Here is a 21,169-nt window from a genome sequence, read left to right as displayed (position 1 = left end):
CTAGAGAAGTGTAAAACCCAAAGAAAACTGTTGGCTTGACAGATTCGTAAGCAAGTGAGATTGTGCCTTCATTTAGCAGCACAGTAGGCAAGGCATTAACATTGTATATAGGCTATTTCATAAAATGTATAGGAGGTGAGATGAATGCAATTACTGATTTTCATGTTCAATCAAATCTGGATGGTGCCAGTGTTTTTTAATATGTCAGTCAATCTGTGTTCTGTTTCACAGTGAAAGGAACACCAAAATGAAGCAGGATAAGAAGCGACAACAGGTTAGCTGTCTGTGTGTGTCTGTCCTCGGTTGCAACACTCACTACCGAGTTCCAAGCTGACTCTGGAAGCAACGTCAGCACAATAACTGTTCTACGGGAGCTTCATGAAATTGGTTTCCATGGCCGATCAGCGGCATACCAGCCTAAGGTCACCATGCACAATGCCAAGTGTCGGCTGGAGTGGTGTAAAGCTCACCGCCATTGGACTCTGGAGCAGAGGAAACACTTTCTCTGGAGTGACAAATCACGCTTCACCATCTGGTAGTCCGACGGACGAATCTGGGTTCGGGCAGATGCCAGGAGAATGCAACCTTCCTAAATGCATAGTGCCAACTGTAAAATTTGTTGGAGGAGGAATAATGGTCTGGGGCTGTTTTTTATGGTTCGGGCTAGGCCCCTTACTTCGAGTGAAGGAAAATCTTAACGCTACTGCATACAATGACATTCTAGTAGATTCTGTGCTTCTAACTTTGTGGCAACAGTTTGGGGAAGGTCCTTTCCTGTTTCAACATGACAATGCCCTGTTCACAAAGAGAGGTCCAGAGCTCTGACCTCAACCCCATCAAACACCTTTGGGATAAATTGGAAAGCTGACTGCGAACCAGGCCTAATCGCCCAACATCACTAATGCTCTTGTGGCTAGAATGGAAGCAAGTCCCAGCAGGAATGTTCCAACATCTAGTGGAAAGCCTTCCTAGAAGAGCGGAGGCTGTTATAGCAGCAAAGGGGGGGACCAACTCCATATGAATGCCCATGAATATGGAATGAGATGTTCGACAAGCAGGTGTCCACATGCTTTTAGTCATGTAGTGTATGTCACACCCTGGTTCATGATAATGTTATGCCCACAAATGTTTTGTTCTCCCTAATATGTTGTGTACCCTACCCAAACTACCCTGGTGTGTGTGTGTTTGTGTGTGTGTCAGAATGAAGATGAGCAGAAGAAGGCAGAGCAGATGCAGATTAAGGCTCTGGCTCAGAAGAACAAGACTCTGAAGCACCAGAGGATCTCTTGCCTCGCCAAAACATGTAAGTCTACTGTACGAGCTGTGTGTGCATGTGTTATGTTGATGGGGATGTTTTTAATAATGTCGGTATTGATATGTGCGTCTCTTCATTTCAAATTTATCTATAAAGCCCTTCTTACATCAGCTGATGTCTCAAAGTGCTGTACAGAAACCCAGCCTAAAACCCCAAACAGCAAGCAATGCAGGTGTAGAAGCACCGTGGCTAGGAAAAACTCCCTAGGAAGAAACCTAGAGAGGAACCAGGCTATGAGGGGTGGCCAGTCCTCTTCTGGCTGTGCCGGGTGGCGATTATAACAGAACATGGCCAAGATGTAGGGACCAGCCTTCCTCCAAAAACATTTCCCTAATCTCTACCGTGTGCTTTCTGTCAACCCCTCCAGCCCCTTCAACCCCTCCTCCGGCCCCGTCAACCCCTCCAGCCCCTTCAACCTCTCCAACCCCTCCAGCCCCTTCAACCCCTCCGGCCCCGTCAACTCCTCCGGCCCCGTCAACCCCTCCGGCCCCGTCAACCCCTCCAGCTCCTTCAACCTCTACGGCCGCGTCAACCCCTTCAAACCCAAGGTAGGCCCACTGTCTGAGTGGTAGGGTCTCTCCTCCCTTGAATTCTCTCTCTCTCTCTCTCTCTCTCTCTCTCTCTCTCTCTCTCTCTCTCTCTCTCTCTCTCTCTCGCTCTCGCTCTCGCTCTCGCTCTCGCTCTCTCTCTCTCATAGTGTTTGTAGTTCATATCATTGCCACAGGGGACAGAGATTTTCTGTCAATAATCATCATTATTCATTCAATAGTGCATCAAGTGATAAGCCCCCATACCCTCTCTACAGAATGAAGAGAACCCTGGCCATGACCCCTGAAAGTGAGACAAAAAAACCCAGGTTGAATGGTTTCCACAACAACACCCCCATGGAGACTGTATCACCGGCTGCTGAAACAACCATGTCATCCACGTCAGTCATCATCCCTGTTGACGATGACGACGATAACATCACGGATGACGATGACATTATGATCTTGGAGATCAACAGCACCCCTATTCAGAAGAAGGCAACCTTTGACCTTGCCATGGTAAAATCAGAGAGCAGGGCCATGGAGACACCTTCTGGCACTGGCAATGTTAAAACTAGCTGCACAGGAACAAGCTCTGTGGAGACGGGAACTGCGGCGACCAGCTACTTCCCTCCACCACCTTCTTCAGAGCAGGTGAGCATCACCACCCAGACAGAGATCAGGAGCAAAGTGAAGGATGAAGATGAGGAGCACAAGGAGAAAAGGGAGAAGGAGGAAAAAGTTAGGGACAGAACCGAACCAGGCCCTTCCACACCAAACCCACCCTCTACTGGCCCATTCACACCAGGCCCATCCTCTTCTGGTCCATCCGCCCCAGACCCATCAGACCATCCTATGATCGACTTCCGTAACCTGTCAGAGGCCCAGGAGCAGCAGGACCAGCTGCTGGAGCTCATGCAGGCTGCAGCCCACGAGAGGGACCAGTTCAAGGAGCAAGTCAACAAGTTGACCTCCCAGCTCCATAACCTGGAGGGCAGCATGCAGGAGCTCTCCCAGGCCACTGTGAAGAGAGAGCACTGCCACCAGGCCTGTCAGACTGGAGAAGGAGGGGAAGAAGGAGAGCAGTCGGAGAGGATTAAGGTCAGTCACCAGCTGGCCATCTTGTAGCCTCACATATATTTGTATGCTGTTAATATTTAATGAGTAAGATTTGCCCAGCAGCTGTCGGTACAGTTAGTATTTGTTAAATGGACAATGCAGTGTGCGAAAGAACATGCCAGGGTGTCTATCTGATATCTCCTTCCTCTCCCCATAATCCTTTGTCATCCATCTCCTCTGTGACCCTGCCTGCTCCCCAATTTACAGGTTGAGATTATAGAGGAGGAGAGGGGCAACCTCTGGTCTCTTTGTGAGACACTGCAGCAGGACGTGGTGGAGCTGAGGAGGGAGAAACAAGAGTGGGGGAGAGAGAAACAGGAGAGAGAGAAACAGGAGAGAGAGAAACAGCTGAGAGAGAAACAGGAGAGCGAGGGAGCTCAGACATCAGCTGACCAGGCAGAGAGGTGAGACGGGGGGGCCAATAGTGCTGCTAATGGCTCGACCTCGGATACGCCCCAGACGTGAGGACAAGATTGTTTCCTTCAGTATTAATTTCTGACAGTGTACATGTTGACAATCTGTTTTTCTGTCTGTCTGTCTCTGTCTCTCTCTTTCTCTCTCTCGCAGACTGAGGGAGCTTCGGAGGAGCGTTGGTCGTCTCCTGGTCACGTTTGTCCCAGCACTGGACCTCGAACAAGTAAACTATGACTGTTCAGTCATTGACGAAATCCTCGACCAGGTTCTTACTGACGTGGAGTCTATGGGGCCTGTGTAGGTGCCTGTGGGCGGGATATGGATGGACGGGTTGTCAACCATCTTACTCTGTAAGGTGAGGCAAACTTGGGGATAGTCACAGATAATTCCTGCCTACCTTTTTACACTTTTTAAAATGGTTTTATAGGTATTTTTTTACAAACAAAAAAAGGAAATGAACACATAATACCCCATAATGACAAAGTAACAACAGTTTTGTAGAGATTTTTGCAAATCTATTAAAAATAAAAAACAGATACCTTATTTATATAAGTATTCAGACCCTTTGCTATGAGACTCGAAATTAAGCTCAGGTGCATCCTGTTAATGTTGATCATCCTTGAGATTGATCATCCTTGATTAGACTCCACCTGTAGTATTTTAAATTGATTGGACATGATTTGGAAAGGCACACAACTTTGAAGGTCCCCAAGAACACAGTGGCCACCATCATTCTTAAATGGATGAAGTTTAGAACCACCAAAACTCTTCCTAGAGCTGCCTCCCCGTTCAAATTGAGCAATCGGGGGAGAAGGGCCTTGGTTAGTGACAACCAAGAACCTGATGGTCACTCTGGCAGAGCTCCAGAGTTCCTCGGTGGAGATGGGAAATCCTTCCAGAAGGACAACCCCAAAGCATGATAACTTCTTCTTTAAGAGGTTCCTCTATCCTCCACTCGTTGCCTGTATTAATGGCACCTGTTTGAACTTGTTATCAGTATAAAAGACATCTGTCCACAACCTCAAACAGTCACACTCCAAACTCCACTATGGCCAAGACCAAAGAGCTGTCAAAGGACACCAGAAACAAAATTGTAGACCTGCACCAGGCTGGGAAGACTGAATCTGCAATAGGTAAGCAGCTTGGTTTGAAGAAATCAACTGTGGGAGCAATTATTAGGAAATGGAAGACATACAAGACCACTGATAATCTCCCTCGATCTGGGGATCCACGCAAGATCTCACCCCGTGGGGTCAAAATGATCACCAGAACAGTGAGCAAAAATCCCAGATCCACACGGGGGGACCTAGTGAATGACCTGCAGAGAGCTGGGACCAAAGTAACAAAGCCTACCATCAGTAACACACTACGCCGCCAGGGACTCAAATCCTGCAGTGCCAGATGTGTTCCCCTGCTTAAGCCAGTATATGTCCAGGCCGTCTGAAGTTTGCTAGAGAGCATTTGGATGATCCAGAAGAAGATTGGGAGAATGTCATATGGTCAGATGAAACCAAAATATAACTTTTTGGTAAAAACTCAACTGGTCGTGTTTGGAGGACAAAGAATGCTGAGTTGCATCCAAAGAACACCATACCTACTGTGAAGCATGGGGGTGGAAACATCATGCTTTGGGGCTGTTTTTCTGCAAAGGGACCAGGACGACTGATCCGTGTAAAGGAAAGAATGAATGGGGCCATGTATCGTGAGATTTTGAGTGAAAACCTTCCATCAGCAAGGGCATTGAAGATGAAACGTGGCTGGGTCTTTCAGCATGACAATGATCCCAAACACACTGCCTGGGTAACGAAGGAGTGGCTTCCGTAAGAATCATTTCATGGTCCTGGAGTGACCTAGCCAGTCTCCAGATCTCAACCCCATATAAAATCTTTGGAGGGAGTTGAAAGTCTGTGTTGCCCAGCAACAGCCCCAAAACATCACTGCTCTAGAGGAGATCTGCATGGAGGAATGGGCCAAAATACCAGCAACAGTGTGTGATAACCTTGTGAAGACTTACAGAAAATGTTTGACCTCTGTCATTGCCAACAAAGGGTATATAACAAGTATTGAGAAACTTTTGTTATTGACCAAATACTTATTTTCTACCATAATTTGCAAATAAATTCATTAGAAATCCTACAATGTGATTTTCTGGATTTTCTTTTCTCATTTTGTCTGTCATAGTTGAAGTGTACCTATGATGAAAATTAGAGGCCTCTCTCATCTTTTTAAGTGGGAGAATAAGAATCTCTTCAGTGGCATATAGTCCAGACTCCAAAATTACAATTTTAGGTAATGCCGAATTCAATAGTTCAAATGCCACCAAATCAGTTAGTTCGTATGTTTTTTCAAAAGCCTACACAGAGGTCAACTATTTTGTGCCCTTTTCCAAAATCGTGAACTTTTGCATCGATTGGCGCTTCTGTCCTCAAGACATAACCTGGGCCTAAAGGCAAGAAGGCTGATCTATCCAGGAAATGAAAACATGCGAAACCTGGAAGGCGCTGGAGATCATGGGGGGAAGAAACAGTGTCTGAATCGGCCACATCTTGATGATGGGGATTTAGAGACAGATCGAGGTGTTGGTTTACCACAGATAATTCCCAATGCCTTTTTTTCTTGAAGAAAGGAATTACTTATAAAACATGTACATGAAGGATTGTTCAATAATAACGTGTAAAATGTATGCATTTAGGTACTAAAGATTTTAAAATGTAATTTACATATCCTGATATTTCATTTAATCTCTGTCTCTCGCTCTCTCTCTCTCTGTGTGTGTGTGTGTGTGTGTGTGTGTGTGTGTGTGTGTGTGTGTGTGTGTGTGTGTGTGTGTGTGTGTGTGTGTGTGTGTGTGTGTGTGTGTGTGTGTGTGTGTGTGTGTGTGTGTGTGTGTGTGTGTGTGTGTGTGTGTGTGTGTTGACAAGGATCTGTCGCGTCAGGGGTGGGGCTAATGACATATGCCACCACCCAACAGGTGGTTGTGTGTGGGATGTCTGTTGGTTACAAGCAAAGAACAATGCTGATAACAATTTTTCATAAAGGAATAATAATTATACATGTAAACATTTAAAGGATATAAATAGCATTTATGTATTAACATTTTATAATAATATGAAGTTTAAAAAAAATAACTAAAGTGTATTTATCTTCAATGAATGAAATCTCTGGCTCTCTCTCTGTCCCCCGATATGTTCCTCTCTACACAAGAGAAGTGGTTCAGGGAAGATGTGTGTGTGCAAGCACATGCTTTACCATAAACGGATGCACGATCAGGTTACGTAAGCACTCACTCATAGGAGAACGGAAGGACATGAGGTACATATATGGGCATAAGCATGTGACACATAAAATAGGTAATCAATCACTTTTTGACCCGTGCCGTCTACTGTATTCTCACTACTGAGTTTAACACCTCGTTCTCACACAAACTTACTACTCCAATGTGCATGGAGGTTCTGGAATCGTGTTAGTTTTTTCCCGGGATGATGATTTTCTCTTTGATTACAGGGGACCACAGTAAACTTTCCTGGAATGACGTCAGGAACAGGAATTCTCAGATTAGTGTAGGGATGTAAGCTCTGCAATTAACAGCTATGTTTACAATGCAACTGTTTTAAATGTATTATTTATTTGGGAATTTTTTATATTTATTCAAATTAAAATCATATCACTGTTCTGTGTTGTGTTTTTATTTCTCTCAATTAATAGAAATAACTCCTTGCTTCATATATCACTGGCAACAAAATATACACATATTAATGCTGTAATGCATTACCAACAGCTTCTTAAAGTATATGAGAAGAAAATATGCATGTTGTCATTTATTGAGATGACTCGTGTACTGGAGGCAGCTCTGCATCGTGCTCACTAGAAGGAACAACCACAAAGTCATAAAATCTGATTTTCAACCTATCCTTAATGCCTAACCTTAAATTAAGACCAAAAAGCGAAATGTTGTTTACATTAATTTTTGCGATATACTGTGGACAATTTTGACTGTACAGCCAATCTTTTGGAAACTGCTCAGTTCTGACTCATGACAATAAATGTCAACCTGGAGAAAATAAAATAGACAGAAAACCCAATAACATTTACTGACTAAGGAATCCTCAATATGTCACTTTCACAATTCCATACACAATTAGTAATCATTTCTTTGTTTGGGAAGGCATCAAAAACAAAACGGAAGCAGAAATGTCATTCAGTGTATTAGAAGTGCACATAGTATCAAAGCAAGTGCATATTTGATGATTGGCAGGGCAATAGAAAATACCTACTCTTTGCCTGATGCACTTTGGGGGGTGGAATCAAACCACAACCACATGCTCATCCCTGACTCATGCAATACATAGTGCCATCAGAAAGTATTCACACCTTTTGACTTTTCCACATTTGTTTTGTGTTAGACTGAATTTAAAATGGATTACATTTAGATTTTTTGACTGGCCTACACACAATACCCAATAATGTCAAAGTGCAATTGTGTTTTTTGTCATTTTTAAAAAATTAATAAAAAATGAAAAGCTGAAATGTCTTGAGTCAATAAGTATTCAACCACTTTTTTATGGCAAGCATACTTTCAGGAGTTAAAATGTACTTAAGTCACATAAGTTGCATGGACTCTGCAATAATAGTGTATAATATTATTTTAAAATGACTGCACCCCACAAAAATCTATGCACCCCACATATACAAGTATCTGTAAGGTCGCTCAGTTGAGCAGTGAATTTAAAAAAGATTCAACCACAAACACCAGAGGTGTTCCAATGTTTCGCAATGTACCTATTGGTAAAACAAAACAACAGACATTGAATATCCCTTTGAGCATGGTGAAGTTATTAATTATCCTTTGGATGTTGTATAAATACACCCAGTCACTACAAAGATACAGGTTTTCACAAAAAATATATGGAAATGTCTGCTCTATCCAAAATTACAACCAACTAATTGCAGCATTACTGCAAAAAATGGAAGAGGAAAGTGGATATAAGGGCACAGGGTGAGACCCAGATGCAGATATGGGAGGCAGATGGTTTGAGTCTCTGATATTTGTTAGTATCCAAGGGGCAGGCACGAGAATGGTCGTGGACAGGCAAAAGTTCATAACAAGGTCAGAGTCCAGGAGGTACAGTGGCAGGCAGGCAGGCGGGTTCAGAGTCAAGGCAGGCAAGGTTCAAAACTGGAATGACTAACAAAAAATAGAGAAAATGAAAAAGCAGGAACACAGAGTAACACTCTGGTTGACTTGAACAAACAAGACGAACTGGCACAGAGACAGAAAACACAGGTATAAATACCCAGGGGATAATGGGGAAGATGGGTGACACCTGGAGGGGTGGAGACAAGCACAAGGACAGATGAAACAGATCAGGGTGTGACAGTGGAAGGGGGAAAAATAGGGAACTTGTCTGTCAGCTATTCATTAAAGGCCACAATTGGTTAAGAAAAATGGACAAATAAAAAAGTATACAAGTTTAATTTAATTTATTTTGCCATATAGATTGCAAAATAGTTGGGAAGAGATTTTCGAAGTACCGATTCCATGGCACATGGTTTATGAACTGATATGCAAAACGAATTCAAAACTTTACATTTTTCATTATTATTATTATATTTATAGAATTATTATACAAAATTCTTGCAACCAATAGATTGTTATATATATGGGGGGATACAACCTTCCCAGAGACAGAATCATTAGATCATTTGTTTTGGTACTGTCCATATGGAGCTTGTTTTTGGTCACAGGTCCAGGAATGGCTGAAGAATTGCAACATTTACTTGAATCCCTATTTGGTAAAATAACAAGTCAATATTATGGAAAGAACAGCTCAAATAAGCAAAGCGAAACGGCAGTCCATCATTACTTTAAGACATGAAGGTCAGTCAATACAGAAAATGGAAGACCTAAAGTTACCTCTGCTGCAGAGGATAACTTCATTAGAGTTACCAGCCTCAGAAATTGCAGCCAAATAAATGAGTTTAAGTAACAGACACATCTCAACATCAACTATTCAGAGGAGACTGTTGCTACAAAGAAACAGCTACTAAAGGACACCAATAAGAATAAGAGAATAAGAATAATCTTATTTAATAATCTTATTTAATGAAAAAGAAAAAAAAACTGAACAACAAGCAAACAAAACAGTCTGTCTGATGCAGACACACAAAGACTGAAAATAACCACCCACAAAACACAATCGAAAACAGGCTACCTAAATATGGTTCTCAATCAGGGACAGCGATTGACAGCTGCCTCTGATTGAGAACCATACCAGGCCAAACACAGAAATAGAAAATCCTAGAAAAACTAACATAGGCAACCCACCCAACTCACGCCCTGACCATACTAAAACAAAAGACAAAACAAAGGAACTAAGGTCAGAACGTGACACTAACTCAGTTGCCAGAGGAAGAAAATCACTCATGGATTTCACCATGAAGCCAATGATATCAATATCAAATTACAGCCTGATGTGCTGGCATCGCTGAATATTGTGACCAATGTGCACAGACACATGCCACAGTCCTAGCTGTCAGTGGTGTAAAGTACATAAGTAAAAATACATTAAAGTACTACTTAAGTCGATTTTTTTATCTGTACTTTTTAAATGTACTTTTACTTTATTACATTCCTGACGAAAATAATGTACTTTTTACTCAATACATTTTCCCTGAGACCCAAAAGTACTCATTACATTTTGAACGCTTAGCAGGACAGGAAAATGATCTAATTCACGCACTTATAGAGAAAATCCCTGGTCACCTGATCTGGCAGACACACTAAACAGTGTGCTCCTGCGCTATCCACAAATCAAATAAAAACAAGAAAGTCGTACCATCTGGTTTGCTTAATATAAGGAATTTAAAAGTATTTATACTTTCACTTTTGATACTTTGGTATATTTTAGCAATTACATTTACTTTTGATACTTAATTATATTTAAAACCAAATACTTTAAGTAGGATTTTACTGGGTGACTTTCACTTTTACTTGAGTCATTTTCTATTAAATAGTGCTTCCCCACCTCCTAATTCCCAATTTACCCCAAGTCTCAAACTAAATTACATCATGTAATGTGTAATTATTCGCCTACCTCCTCATGCCTTTTGCACACACTGTATATAGACTCTTTTTTATTTTTCTACTATGTTATTGACTTGTTTATTGTTTACTCCATGTGTAACTCTGTGTTGTTGTCTGTTCACACTGCTATGCTTTATCTTGGCCAGGTCGCAGTTGTAAATGAGAACTTGTTTTAAACTAGCCTACCTGGTTAAATAAAGGTGAAATAAATACAAATAAAATAAATAAAAATGCGCTTCATGCACTTACAACGCCTTTGAATGTCAGCATAAATGTTGTTATTCTACTATAATGTCAGCTGAGATCTATTTTGGAATGTCAATTTGTTTACCCCTTGAAATTACCCCGACTCAAAAGAGAGTTTGTGTACTCTCTGCCGCCATTTGGATTACTCTGGTATTACAGCACCCGGGAACGATCTCTGATGTTGCAGGTTCTCATACCCACCCCCGTTCCCTCTCATCCTATCACTGTTGACTTCTCTACCGGAAGTTATGGACGAACTCTACGCGGGAAACCCATGTTGTTTTGTCTGTGCAGTCTGCTTGTCAACTGGATTCAGCAGATAAGTGAAACAGCGGAAAAACAGGTAGATAAAGATAAATGTTTATTTATGCATATGTTATGGATGCATATCTAAGTAATTCAATATTTAATATAACATTAACACTGTTCATTAGGTCGTCGCAAGTGGTTTACTTCATCACACAGTTAGCTATCTGAACTAGCTAACGTAAGCTAGCTAGCGGTTGAGCTAATTTAGCTCTGGCTAAGCTAACGAACATGTTGGCTTTACTAAGCAAAATTACTAGTAGGTACTGAACTACAATTCATATATGAGAGTAGAGCACTTGAAAGTTGCTAATGTCCCAACTTTCTTCACTGCCTTCTCATTTACAAGTCACTGTTGGTGTCAACAACACAACAATTGTTGTTTGTTCAGTTGCTAGTTATAGCTAGTATCTCTAGCTGACATTCTCCTTAATCTTTCTTCCTTTCCCTGTATTTAGTAGCAGGATGAAGGTGATAACATGTGAGATTGCGTGGCACAACAAAGAGCCTGTCTACAGTCTGGACTTCCAGCACAACTCAGAGGGCCGCATACACAGGCTGGCCACAGCAGGAGTGGACACCACTGTCAGGGTGAGTACTAGCTAGCTGTTTAAAACAACCACATTGTTCATGTCAAAGTTTAGTGGTCGTGTACACAGATTTTCAAATGTTATGACAGGTGCAGCGAAATGTCTCTCTTACTTTCTCACACACACACACGTACATAGTTACACACAAACTGAACACTTGTATGCATTAGCAGAGTGCCTTTTTCTCTCACTCACACTGCTTGGTAAGGGAACAATGTAGTTATGCTTTCAGAGACAATGACCTAACGTGTGTAGTGGCTCTGTGTGATGCTGTAACGTGTGGTGTCACTTGCTGTGGTCAGCTGTGGCGTGTGGAGATGGGGCCGGATGGGAAGGCAGTGGTGGACTTCCTGTCAAACCTGGCGCGGCACACCAAGGCCGTCAACGTGGTGCGCTTCTGCCCCAACAGCGAGCTGCTCGCCTCTGGAGGAGATGGTGGGTCACTATGTCGCAAACTTATATAGCAAATAAAATGGAAAAAGGGTGATCAGCTTCTCCAATGCCGAAGGTGCATAAAGATGTCGGAATTAAAAAATGACATCATGGTTTTACCACTATCGATGGCGTTTTAAAACTATGGTGTGACATGGTTCAATTTTCAAAACTTGAAGCTAAAAATGGGATCATGTTTACTGTGATTATGATATAAAAACATAACAGAGAGCAATGTACAATACGGAAAACTTGGCCTCCAAGTCATTTTTGGTAAGTGCATGGAGGCCGCCATCTTTTTGCACCTCTGGTATTGTAATCAGTGGATGCCAACACAACAATAATATACTATTTATTTATTTTTGTGTTTTACCAATCTCGTTGAGATGAACTATCTCTTTTGCAAGAGAGACCTGGCCTAAATACCAGCACACAAAGTTGCAGACACATTTACAACACGAAACACTACAGTTTAAAAAACATGAATGTACACATTGAACAGTAAGATGATTTGAGAGTGTGGTGAACTAGGGGTTAACATTGACACCCCCCACTACTTAATTTTCCATCATAGTGTTTAACCTAGCTTTAAACTCATTTAAAGGGACGAGCTCCTGTAATTTCAGGACTGTTTGAAACTTGTTCCAAATAAAAGGGGCAGAGAACTCTGGATAAGAGCGTCTGCTAAATGACTTAAATGTAAATGTAAATGTAAACTGGAAAGCTTTTTTCCTCTAGCTCTGTACTGGCTTTAGGCACAATCAACAAAACACAGTCGTGAGTCAGGCAATAGTTTTTCCTGTGACTGCTCGATAATGTAGTTAGACTAGTAAAAATGGGAACTGTCTCAGTATGGCTTTATAAATAAAAATGTACAAAGGATGTAATCCCCTGAAGAGTTAAGGCCAGCCCACTCGCACATAGAGGGCACAGTGATGTGACAGGTTTGGAGTTGGCAACAAACTTCAGCACCCCATTGTACAGTGTTCATCATACATAATGACCTCACAGGGGTGTACATGTACAAGATATCACCATAACAAGTATAAGTATAAAAGTAGTGCAAACAAGCCTCTTATCGCTTCAAATAAAAACATGACTTATTACAGACAAAAGAATCCAACTTGTGCCTGAGCTTTTTCACAAGACCTTCGATGTGGAATCTTTCAAAAAACCCAAGTACTTGTAAATTGCTATGATAAGAGATACTCACATTACATGTGAGTGTAATGACTGTGTAACAGATGCAGCCATCCTGCTGTGGAAGCTAAACGACAGTAAGGAGCCGGAACAGGCCCAATCGTTCCAGGAGGAGGAGGACAGTCAGCTCAACAAGGAGAGCTGGAGCGTGGTCAAGACCCTGAGGTGAGACCCTCTAATAATAGATGCCCTTATCTACAATGCATGGTCCCCTCCCTGTAATATTTTGATATATCTTACTTCATATCCACATCTGTGATTGTTTAAAAAAAAAAAATTGGTAGGGGACACATAGAGGATGTGTATGATATCAGCTGGACCCGGGATGGGAACTTCATGGTCTCTGGTTCTGTGGACAACACTGCCATTATGTGGGATGTCACAAAGGGTAAGATGTGTGTACACAAAGTGTGTCTACATGTGTCTGTTGAGTTGTACCTCTGTGTTGTCTATTAAGTTTACTCTCTGTGAATGCATGCTGTTAATTAGTTATAACACAGGGAGTAACTGTGTTGTATTTCTCAGGTCAGAAGCTGTGCATCTTTAACGACCATAAGAGCTATGTGCAGGGAGTGACCTGGGACCCGCTGGGCCAGTATGTGGCCACACTCAGCTGTGACCGGTAAGAACACAACACACACAGCCACTGGTTCTGCGTGAGAAGCCATTTTGTCTCTCCCTTAATCAGTGATTAGTGGAACTAACATATAAACAATGAACCAGCATCTCCCTCTCTCTCTCTCTCTCTCTCTCTCTCTCTCTCTCTCAGGGTGATGCGTGTGTACAGTACTCAGAGCAGGAGGAAGGCTTACAGTGTCAGTAAGATGAGCTCTGGATCAGCTGTTGAGGGAGAGGTCAGTATGAGCTGAGTGGACAATCTCCCATACACACACATTTGCAATCATACACACACATTTACACTCACACGAAACAATCATACACACACTGAACACTCAATGATGTAATGGTGTTTATTTGTTTCTGTACAGGTGAAACCGTACCGAATGTTCCATGACGACAGCATGAAGTCTTTCTTCAGGCGACTCACTTTCACACCGGACGGATCCTTTCTGCTTGCCCCAGGTACACACACGAAAACAATTACTCTGCATTCGTCTGGTGACTTGAAACAGGAAGAAATTGTGTCCTGTGCTGCTGTCATATCCTATGATGTGGAGGTCATAGGTGACATCCTGTTTAGCCCATCTCTTTTCTCTCCGTCTCCCTCTCTCTCTGTCCTTCCTCTCTCTCTGTCCTTCCTCTGCGTTCTCTCTCTATATGTAGCGGGGTGTGTGGAGGCAGGGGAGAACGTCACCAACACTACATACGTCTTCTCCAGGAAGAGCCTCAAGAGGTCATTGCTGCCAACCAATAACCCTTTGGTGACAATGAAGATTTAGTGAAATGAACTGAGACTGTCACAGCCTGCAGTTTGTTCTGTATCAGAGTATGGGTATAACCTGTATCTGCCTTTCTGTATCTTAGGCCCATTGCTCACCTGCCCTGTCCTGCTAAAGCCACCCTGGCTGTACGCTGTTGCCCTGTCTACTTCGAGCTGAGGACCAAGAAGGGAGATGGTAAGGACACACACAATAGCAAAAAATTATAACTAACTCCCTCTCCTCTCTATGCCTTCCACTCTCCTCACCACTCCACTCTCCCTTCCTTCCCTACAGATGGCAGTGCCCAGCCCCTGACCAACATGTTTGGCTTGCCATACAGACTGGTGTTTGCCGTGGCATCAGAGGACTCCATCTTCATCTATGACACTCAGCAAACCCTACCCTTCGGCTACGTGTCCAACATCCACTACCACACACTCAGCGACCTCACCTGGTACACACACGCTCTTCAGATGTCTTGTATTGCTCTGTTTTTGATTAGCTTGAGGTAGAAGATGCCCTTGATCTACGATCTGATGACCCTATCCCCCAATCCCAAACTGCACTGAAAATATCTGACCCTGTATCAGTGTTTGGGGGTAACTTCTAACTACTCCTTGTGATAATAAGTTGTTGTAGTATTATTTCAGTCTGTTCCATCCAGTCTATTTAGTGATGGTGTACTGTTGTAGGTCTCGGGACGGTTCTTTCCTGGCGGTGTCTTCTACAGACGGCTACTGCTCCTTCCTTTCCTTCTCTCCTGGTGAGCTGGGCACCCCCCTGAAGGAGCCCCCAGTCCTGGAGGTCGTCACCCCTGGCAATGGCCCAGAAAAGAAGGGCAAGAAAGCTGCCATGGCTCGCACGGTGTCCCCCGTCCCTAAAACCACAGAGCGCACCGCCACTGTCCACGCCATTCCTAAAGAGACCCCCAGCACCTCCCATGCCACCCCCCTGGTCCCTGGGGGTGAGGAGAATAACAACCCTGGCAAGGCCAAGCCACAGCCCCGTAGGATCACCCTCAACACCCTGGAGGGATGGGGCAAGCCCAGCACCCCCAGAGCTAATTCCCCCAAGATCCCTACCACAGCCAGCATCAGCGCCCCCTCCACCCCCCAGCAGCCTCACCTCATCGCCTCTACCCCCAACACCCGCCTCACCCCCTCTACAGCCCAGCCCTGCCTCACCCCAAAGGCCCAAAGAAACACTCTTGGCCAAAGCACCCCTAAAGCTAGCACCACCCCTAAAGAACCTGTCCCCAGGTAAGAGCACAGACACAAGATGTCATGAATTTTTTATCTACAGACCATTGTGTCTGGATTTTTGTATGCCTGTGCTTGTCTAATCAATTTAATGCTTGCCTGTGAGTCAGAGTTTGTGCATGGGTGCGTATATTAGTGAGAATGTGTTTCTGCATGTGTGAGTAGCGTTTGCATGCTAATGCACCTTGATCCCGTCGAATCACTCATCATGTTGGTCACCACTACAATCAAAGGTTAGATGAAACCATTCTCCCTGTAATGGCTACCCCTGGTCCATAAGCTCATTACTATCCTGTTCTCAACCATGATGCTATTGCCTAGATGCTACAACAAGTTAGCCTGAATGTAAAGGCAGCACCTGGGCATTGAGGCTACACTCTCCAATACAAAACTATAGTATGTAAATGTAGTTAAAATCCCTGAACTCCCATTCAAATGGCTGATGGTGAGTGGAGCCAGACTGACTGCCTGGTACCTACACACAGCTACTAATCAAATCAAATCAAATGTATTTATATAGCCCTTCGTACATCAGCTGATATCTCAAAGTGCTGTACAGAAACCCAGCCTAAAACCCCAAACAGCAAACAATGCAGGTGTAAAAACACGGTGGCTAGGAAAAACTCCCTAGAAAGGCCAAAACCTAGGAAGAAACCTAGAGAGGAACTGGGCTATGTGGGGTGGCCAGTCCTCTTCTGGCTGTGCTGGGTAGAGATTATAACAGAACATGACCAAGATGTTCAAATGTTCATAAATGACCAGCATGGTCGAATAATAATAAGGCAGAACAGTTGAAACTGGAGCATCAGCATGGCCAGGTGGACTGGGGACAGCAAGGAGTCATCATGTCAGGTAGTCCTGGGACATGGTCCTAGGGCCCAGGCCAGTTGAAACTGGAGCAGCAGCATGGCCAGGTGGACTGGGGACAGCAAGGAGTCATCATGTCAGGTAGTCCTGGGGCATGGTCCTAGGGCTCAGGTCCTCCGAGAGAGAGAAAGAAAGAGAGAAGGAGAGAATTAGAGAACGCACACTTAGATTCACACAGGACACCGAATAGGACAGGAGAAGTACTCCAGATATAACAAACTGACCCTAGCCCCCCTGACACATAAACTACTGCAGCATACATACTGGAGGCTGAGACAGGAGGGGTCAGGAGACACTATGTCACTGCCACATGGTCACTGGATGGAAGGGAACAGTTAGACAGGGATAGGCTGATGGCAGCATGCCTTGTCTAGGGAAGGACATTGAACCATTTCCCCCCCTACTGTTTCCATTTATTGGAAATGTGCAGTATGTAAGAATATCTATGCAGGTTCTCAATCAACATTGTGGATGATAAGTAATTTGTTGACATTGAGTGTGAGACAAAATAATGACAGTGCTTGCGGCGTGTATTGGTCGTTAGCTACTGTCTGTCAGAACAAAACCCTGTCTGGTGTTCAGGGTTCTTTGGACCCCACCCACTGTTAATTAAGTACAGATTATCCTGAGAAGCTGCCAGCAGACAAGATGGGGTGTGTGTGTGTGTGTGTGTGTGTGTGTGTGTGTGTGTGTGTGTGTGTGTGTGTGTGTGTGTGTGTGTGTGTGTGTGTGTGTGTGTGTGTGTGTGTGTGTGTGTGTGTGTGTGTGTGTGTGTGTGTGTGTGTGTGTGCGGTCATTATCAGTCTGTGAGGAGATTGAATGAGGAGAGAAAGAGCATAGGTGGGAAGAAGTGCAGTTAGATTGTTATTATTTGCAGGTTTAGTTTTTCTCTATGAATCCTAAATTAGGTGCAAGTTTTTCTTATGTAGGCCTACATAAAAGCCATATTTTGGAACTTATTCCTAAGCCACCAAGAGCTGGGTAGATTCCCTCTCTAAGTCACTGTTCTCTCGCTACCTTCTGTTTTTAGACGGATATCTCTGACTCCCGTCGTCTCTAGATCTCCAGCTGCCTCCTCCACGGAGAAAGCCAAACGTGGTCAGCATATCATGCAACAACCAACACAAGGATTTGCCAAGCACTTTACAACAAGGCCAGGGATTGGCTATGGACAGTGTTATAGTTACCTGTCTCTGTAATGGGGTCTGCCTCTGAGCGCCCAACCAATGAAACAAAATTAACATCTGAGTATACTAAATTATGTAAAATCCTATTCCTAAGAAAGTTTTATTCAGTCCAGTGTTCTGCCTATGATTGATGCATGTATTTTGGTTCATCTTTGCCCCCCCAGAACAACCCTCTCCCCCCACCGAACCTGTGTGCCAGCCCCCAGAATCCAAGCGGACCAAGACCAGCATCCTGGCAGGCAAGACAGGGGTGGCTCCAGCCTCAAGGGCCACACCCAACCCCTAAGGACCCCTCATTGCTAAGAACCCTCTGCAGGACAGAGTGGTGTCAACATGCAACTCGCATATTTATCATCCTACACACACACACACACTCTCACAAGTGTCTAGCCGATAGAACTCCTTAGAGACTGGTGTTGTGACCTAATTTACACACACACAGAGCAAAGACTGGAGTTTCCTCCTAATGCAATTTTCTGTATATTTTTGTAATTTCACATCCTGAATTGTTCTGTAGCTCATTTTATTGGATAACCAGGTAGTTATTTAAGTGATAATGCCCGAGAAGCAGAGTTAGCCGTGCCAATATATCCTCTAAACACAGTCTTCGAGGGCATTATCAATTTTTTACAGCAGGTTACTGACATATTCAAATAAGGTTATTTTCATGAATTTATTCATGCTATGTCATCCTTCCTCAAGATATAGTCCCGACACAAATCTAGGGTTGCTACCCAAGCCGGCTGGTCGTTCGTTCAGTCTTTTTGTTCTGTATCTATGCCATACTGGCTGGCAACGTCCTTATCCCTTGCTTGCTAACTACCAACTACGGCTACCTTACAGTCACGTCACACAGTGCAGACAGAATAACAACAGTAGCTGCATTTGTTTAAGCTGCTTTCTAGTGACATTTATTTGGAAACATCCATAACAATGAGCTTATGAGACAATGTGCTCTCATCAGGTCACTGTTGTTCAGAGGAGCTAGCTAAAAACACAGCTACAATAACTTCAAAAGGAAGCTGGAAAGACTGCAAACTAGCTTTTGTTTCATTTGACCTTTTTTCAATTGACATTTCTTTGTTTGTATTCATAAAAATTATGCCAGTTGATTCATGATTTCGACTGGCTGAGAAACGCTTGCCTGTCTTTCTCGTCCCGATCCCCAAAAGTTCATTACTATGGGACAGCTGGAGGTTGAATTTGAATATTGAAGCAAATGTCAGAGAGACAGACAGCAAGGTTCATACAAATCTCCATTGTTGAAAATTAAATGTTAGTCGAAAAGAAATGTGAGAATGTCTAGATGCTTTTTAAAGTTTAGAACTTCCCTGCCTGGGCTGATGAGACAGTGGATTGCACATTCAGATGGAACAGAGTAAATGGGAATTTTAACATCATAGATTTAGCCAGTGGTAACTTGTGGAATAGACACGGGCTGGAATGCGCTTTTAACCGATCAGCTTTCAGGATTAGACCCACCCGTTGTATAATTTAAATTAAAAACTGGTTCCAGCCCTGAATGCTGATTGGATGACAGCCATGGTATATCAGACCGTATACCACGGGTATGCCAAAACATTTATTTTTACTGCTCTAATTAGGCTGGTAACCAGTTTATAATAGCAATAAGGCATTTCTGGGGTTTGTGGTATATGGCCAATGTACCACGGCGATGCGTAGTGCCTAAGAACAGCCCTCAGCTGTAGTATATTGGCCATATGCCACACCCCCTCATGCCTTAATTCTTAAATAAAAAGGTACCTGGCTAAAAATAAAGGATAAGAAACAGAAAGTTACATATGAGATAAAACCACCCCAGTCCAAATTATGCTTAGCTCATGTATGAAATTGTACAATGGTCATGGACTTGTCTGAATGGTTGTCTGTAGTGGTGTTACATTGGGGTTGTTTCTCCTTTTTATATGAATGTTTGTGTATTGTACTTTTGGGATTTTGGTAACACTTCAATGCAGTAATGCTTGTCTAAAGAAATACATGTATTTGTTACGTCTCTCTAAACATTCCCATGAATGTTCCCAGGACCCAAGTGGTAAATCTAAAAACACTATGAAAAATCTGGGAAACCAGGTCTGGTATTCATAGCTGACTTTGAAAAGGCCTTTGATAAAGTATGACCGGAATTTATAAATGCCGGGACTATTTTATTTTGGATAATCTCTTATGCAATGGGTTAAAGTTATGTATAGTAACTCCAGGTGTAAAATAGTAAATAATGGCCATCGAAATGTTAGCTATTAAAATCAGATCCAACCATTAATGTCAAGGGGTGAGAAATCTGGGGATTAAAAACAAAGGTGTTATTATATGCTGATGATTCATGTTGTCTTTTAAATCTGTAATGTGGATCCCTGCACAGTCTCAAAGGATCTAGATAATTTTCCTAATCTCTCTGGATTACAACCAAATTATGATAAATGCACCATATTATGTATTGGATTGCTAAAATAATACAACCTTTACATTACTGTGTAGTTTACCAATAACATGGTCTGATGGAGAAGTGGACATACGCTATATTCATATCCTGAAAAAATGAAATTATCTTACTACAATACATTTTAAAAAGTGAGTCAAAATAGATAATCTTACCATGAAAAAGACAATACAAAATTAGACAGGCCTATTTATATAGTGAATATGAATTTGGAGGGCAGAAATGATTAAATATTAAAGGATTGGACCTCTAGTGAGAGGCTTCAGTCAACAAAAAAAATGAAAATTTAAATTCAAACTGGCTCTCTAGCTGATTAGTAAGAATGGCTCACCCCGTGTTCAATAATGGCATTTTTTCTTTTATTCAGATTACAACCTCTCGCTTTTGGTTATTTGAAAGTAAAATCATCTCCAAAATATCGCATTTAAAAAAAACATGCCACAGAAAGCTGGTTGCAATTTCTGTCTAATCCACCAGAAAAGAGAACAAATATTGTAACAAATAGTATGGTTAAACTCAAATATACTAATTGATAAAAATAAATGGAAAAACAACATTTAAAAACAGTATAATCTTTGTAAATTATATAAATAGGACTGGTGGAGTTATCACACATGCGGTTAACAAAAATATATGGAAATGTGTGCTCTGTCCAAGATTACAACCAAATGATGGCAGCTTTACTACAAAAATGGAGGCAAGTGGAAGGAGGAGAAGGAACTTGTCTGTTGGCCCTGCATTAAAGACCAAAATTGGTTAAAGGAAATTGTGATGAATACAAAA

General features: G+C 42.6%; 2 protein-coding genes across 4 annotated transcripts in view; both read left to right on the top strand.

Moving 5' to 3' along the window:
• The window catches only part of LOC124045815 (MORC family CW-type zinc finger protein 3-like), a 41,044-nt gene extending 37,027 nt beyond the window's left edge, over positions 1-4,017 (top strand). For all 3 annotated transcript variants that reach the window (XM_046365502.1, XM_046365484.1, XM_046365493.1), the window contains 6 exons: positions 232-274; positions 1,201-1,303; positions 1,683-1,863; positions 2,121-2,943; positions 3,169-3,365; positions 3,529-4,017. In XM_046365502.1, coding sequence (XP_046221458.1) covers positions 232-274; positions 1,201-1,303; positions 1,683-1,863; positions 2,121-2,943; positions 3,169-3,365; positions 3,529-3,676 — 1,495 coding nt within the window. In that variant the 3' untranslated portion in view covers positions 3,677-4,017. The remainder of the gene's footprint in view (positions 1-231; positions 275-1,200; positions 1,304-1,682; positions 1,864-2,120; positions 2,944-3,168; positions 3,366-3,528) is intronic.
• A 6,909-nt stretch (positions 4,018-10,926) lies between these two features.
• Positions 10,927-19,519, top strand: LOC124045810 (chromatin assembly factor 1 subunit B-like). Its single transcript, XM_046365472.1, has 14 exons — positions 10,927-11,048; positions 11,470-11,602; positions 11,904-12,036; positions 13,278-13,398; positions 13,518-13,621; positions 13,759-13,855; positions 14,003-14,087; positions 14,223-14,316; positions 14,518-14,587; positions 14,719-14,810; positions 14,910-15,069; positions 15,308-15,874; positions 17,772-17,839; positions 18,093-19,519. The coding sequence occupies exons 2-14, from the start codon at positions 11,477-11,479 to the stop codon at positions 18,212-18,214; spliced, it is 1,839 nt and encodes a 612-aa protein (XP_046221428.1). The 5' UTR covers positions 10,927-11,048; positions 11,470-11,476; the 3' UTR covers positions 18,215-19,519.
• Positions 19,520-21,169: the final 1,650 nt, after the last annotated feature.

This window comes from Oncorhynchus gorbuscha, linkage group LG01 (assembly GCF_021184085.1).
Source record: "Oncorhynchus gorbuscha isolate QuinsamMale2020 ecotype Even-year linkage group LG01, OgorEven_v1.0, whole genome shotgun sequence".
NCBI lineage: Eukaryota > Metazoa > Chordata > Actinopteri > Salmoniformes > Salmonidae > Oncorhynchus > Oncorhynchus gorbuscha.
Note: the sequence above shows the minus strand (reverse complement) of the source record. Positions and strands in the feature narration are given on the sequence as shown.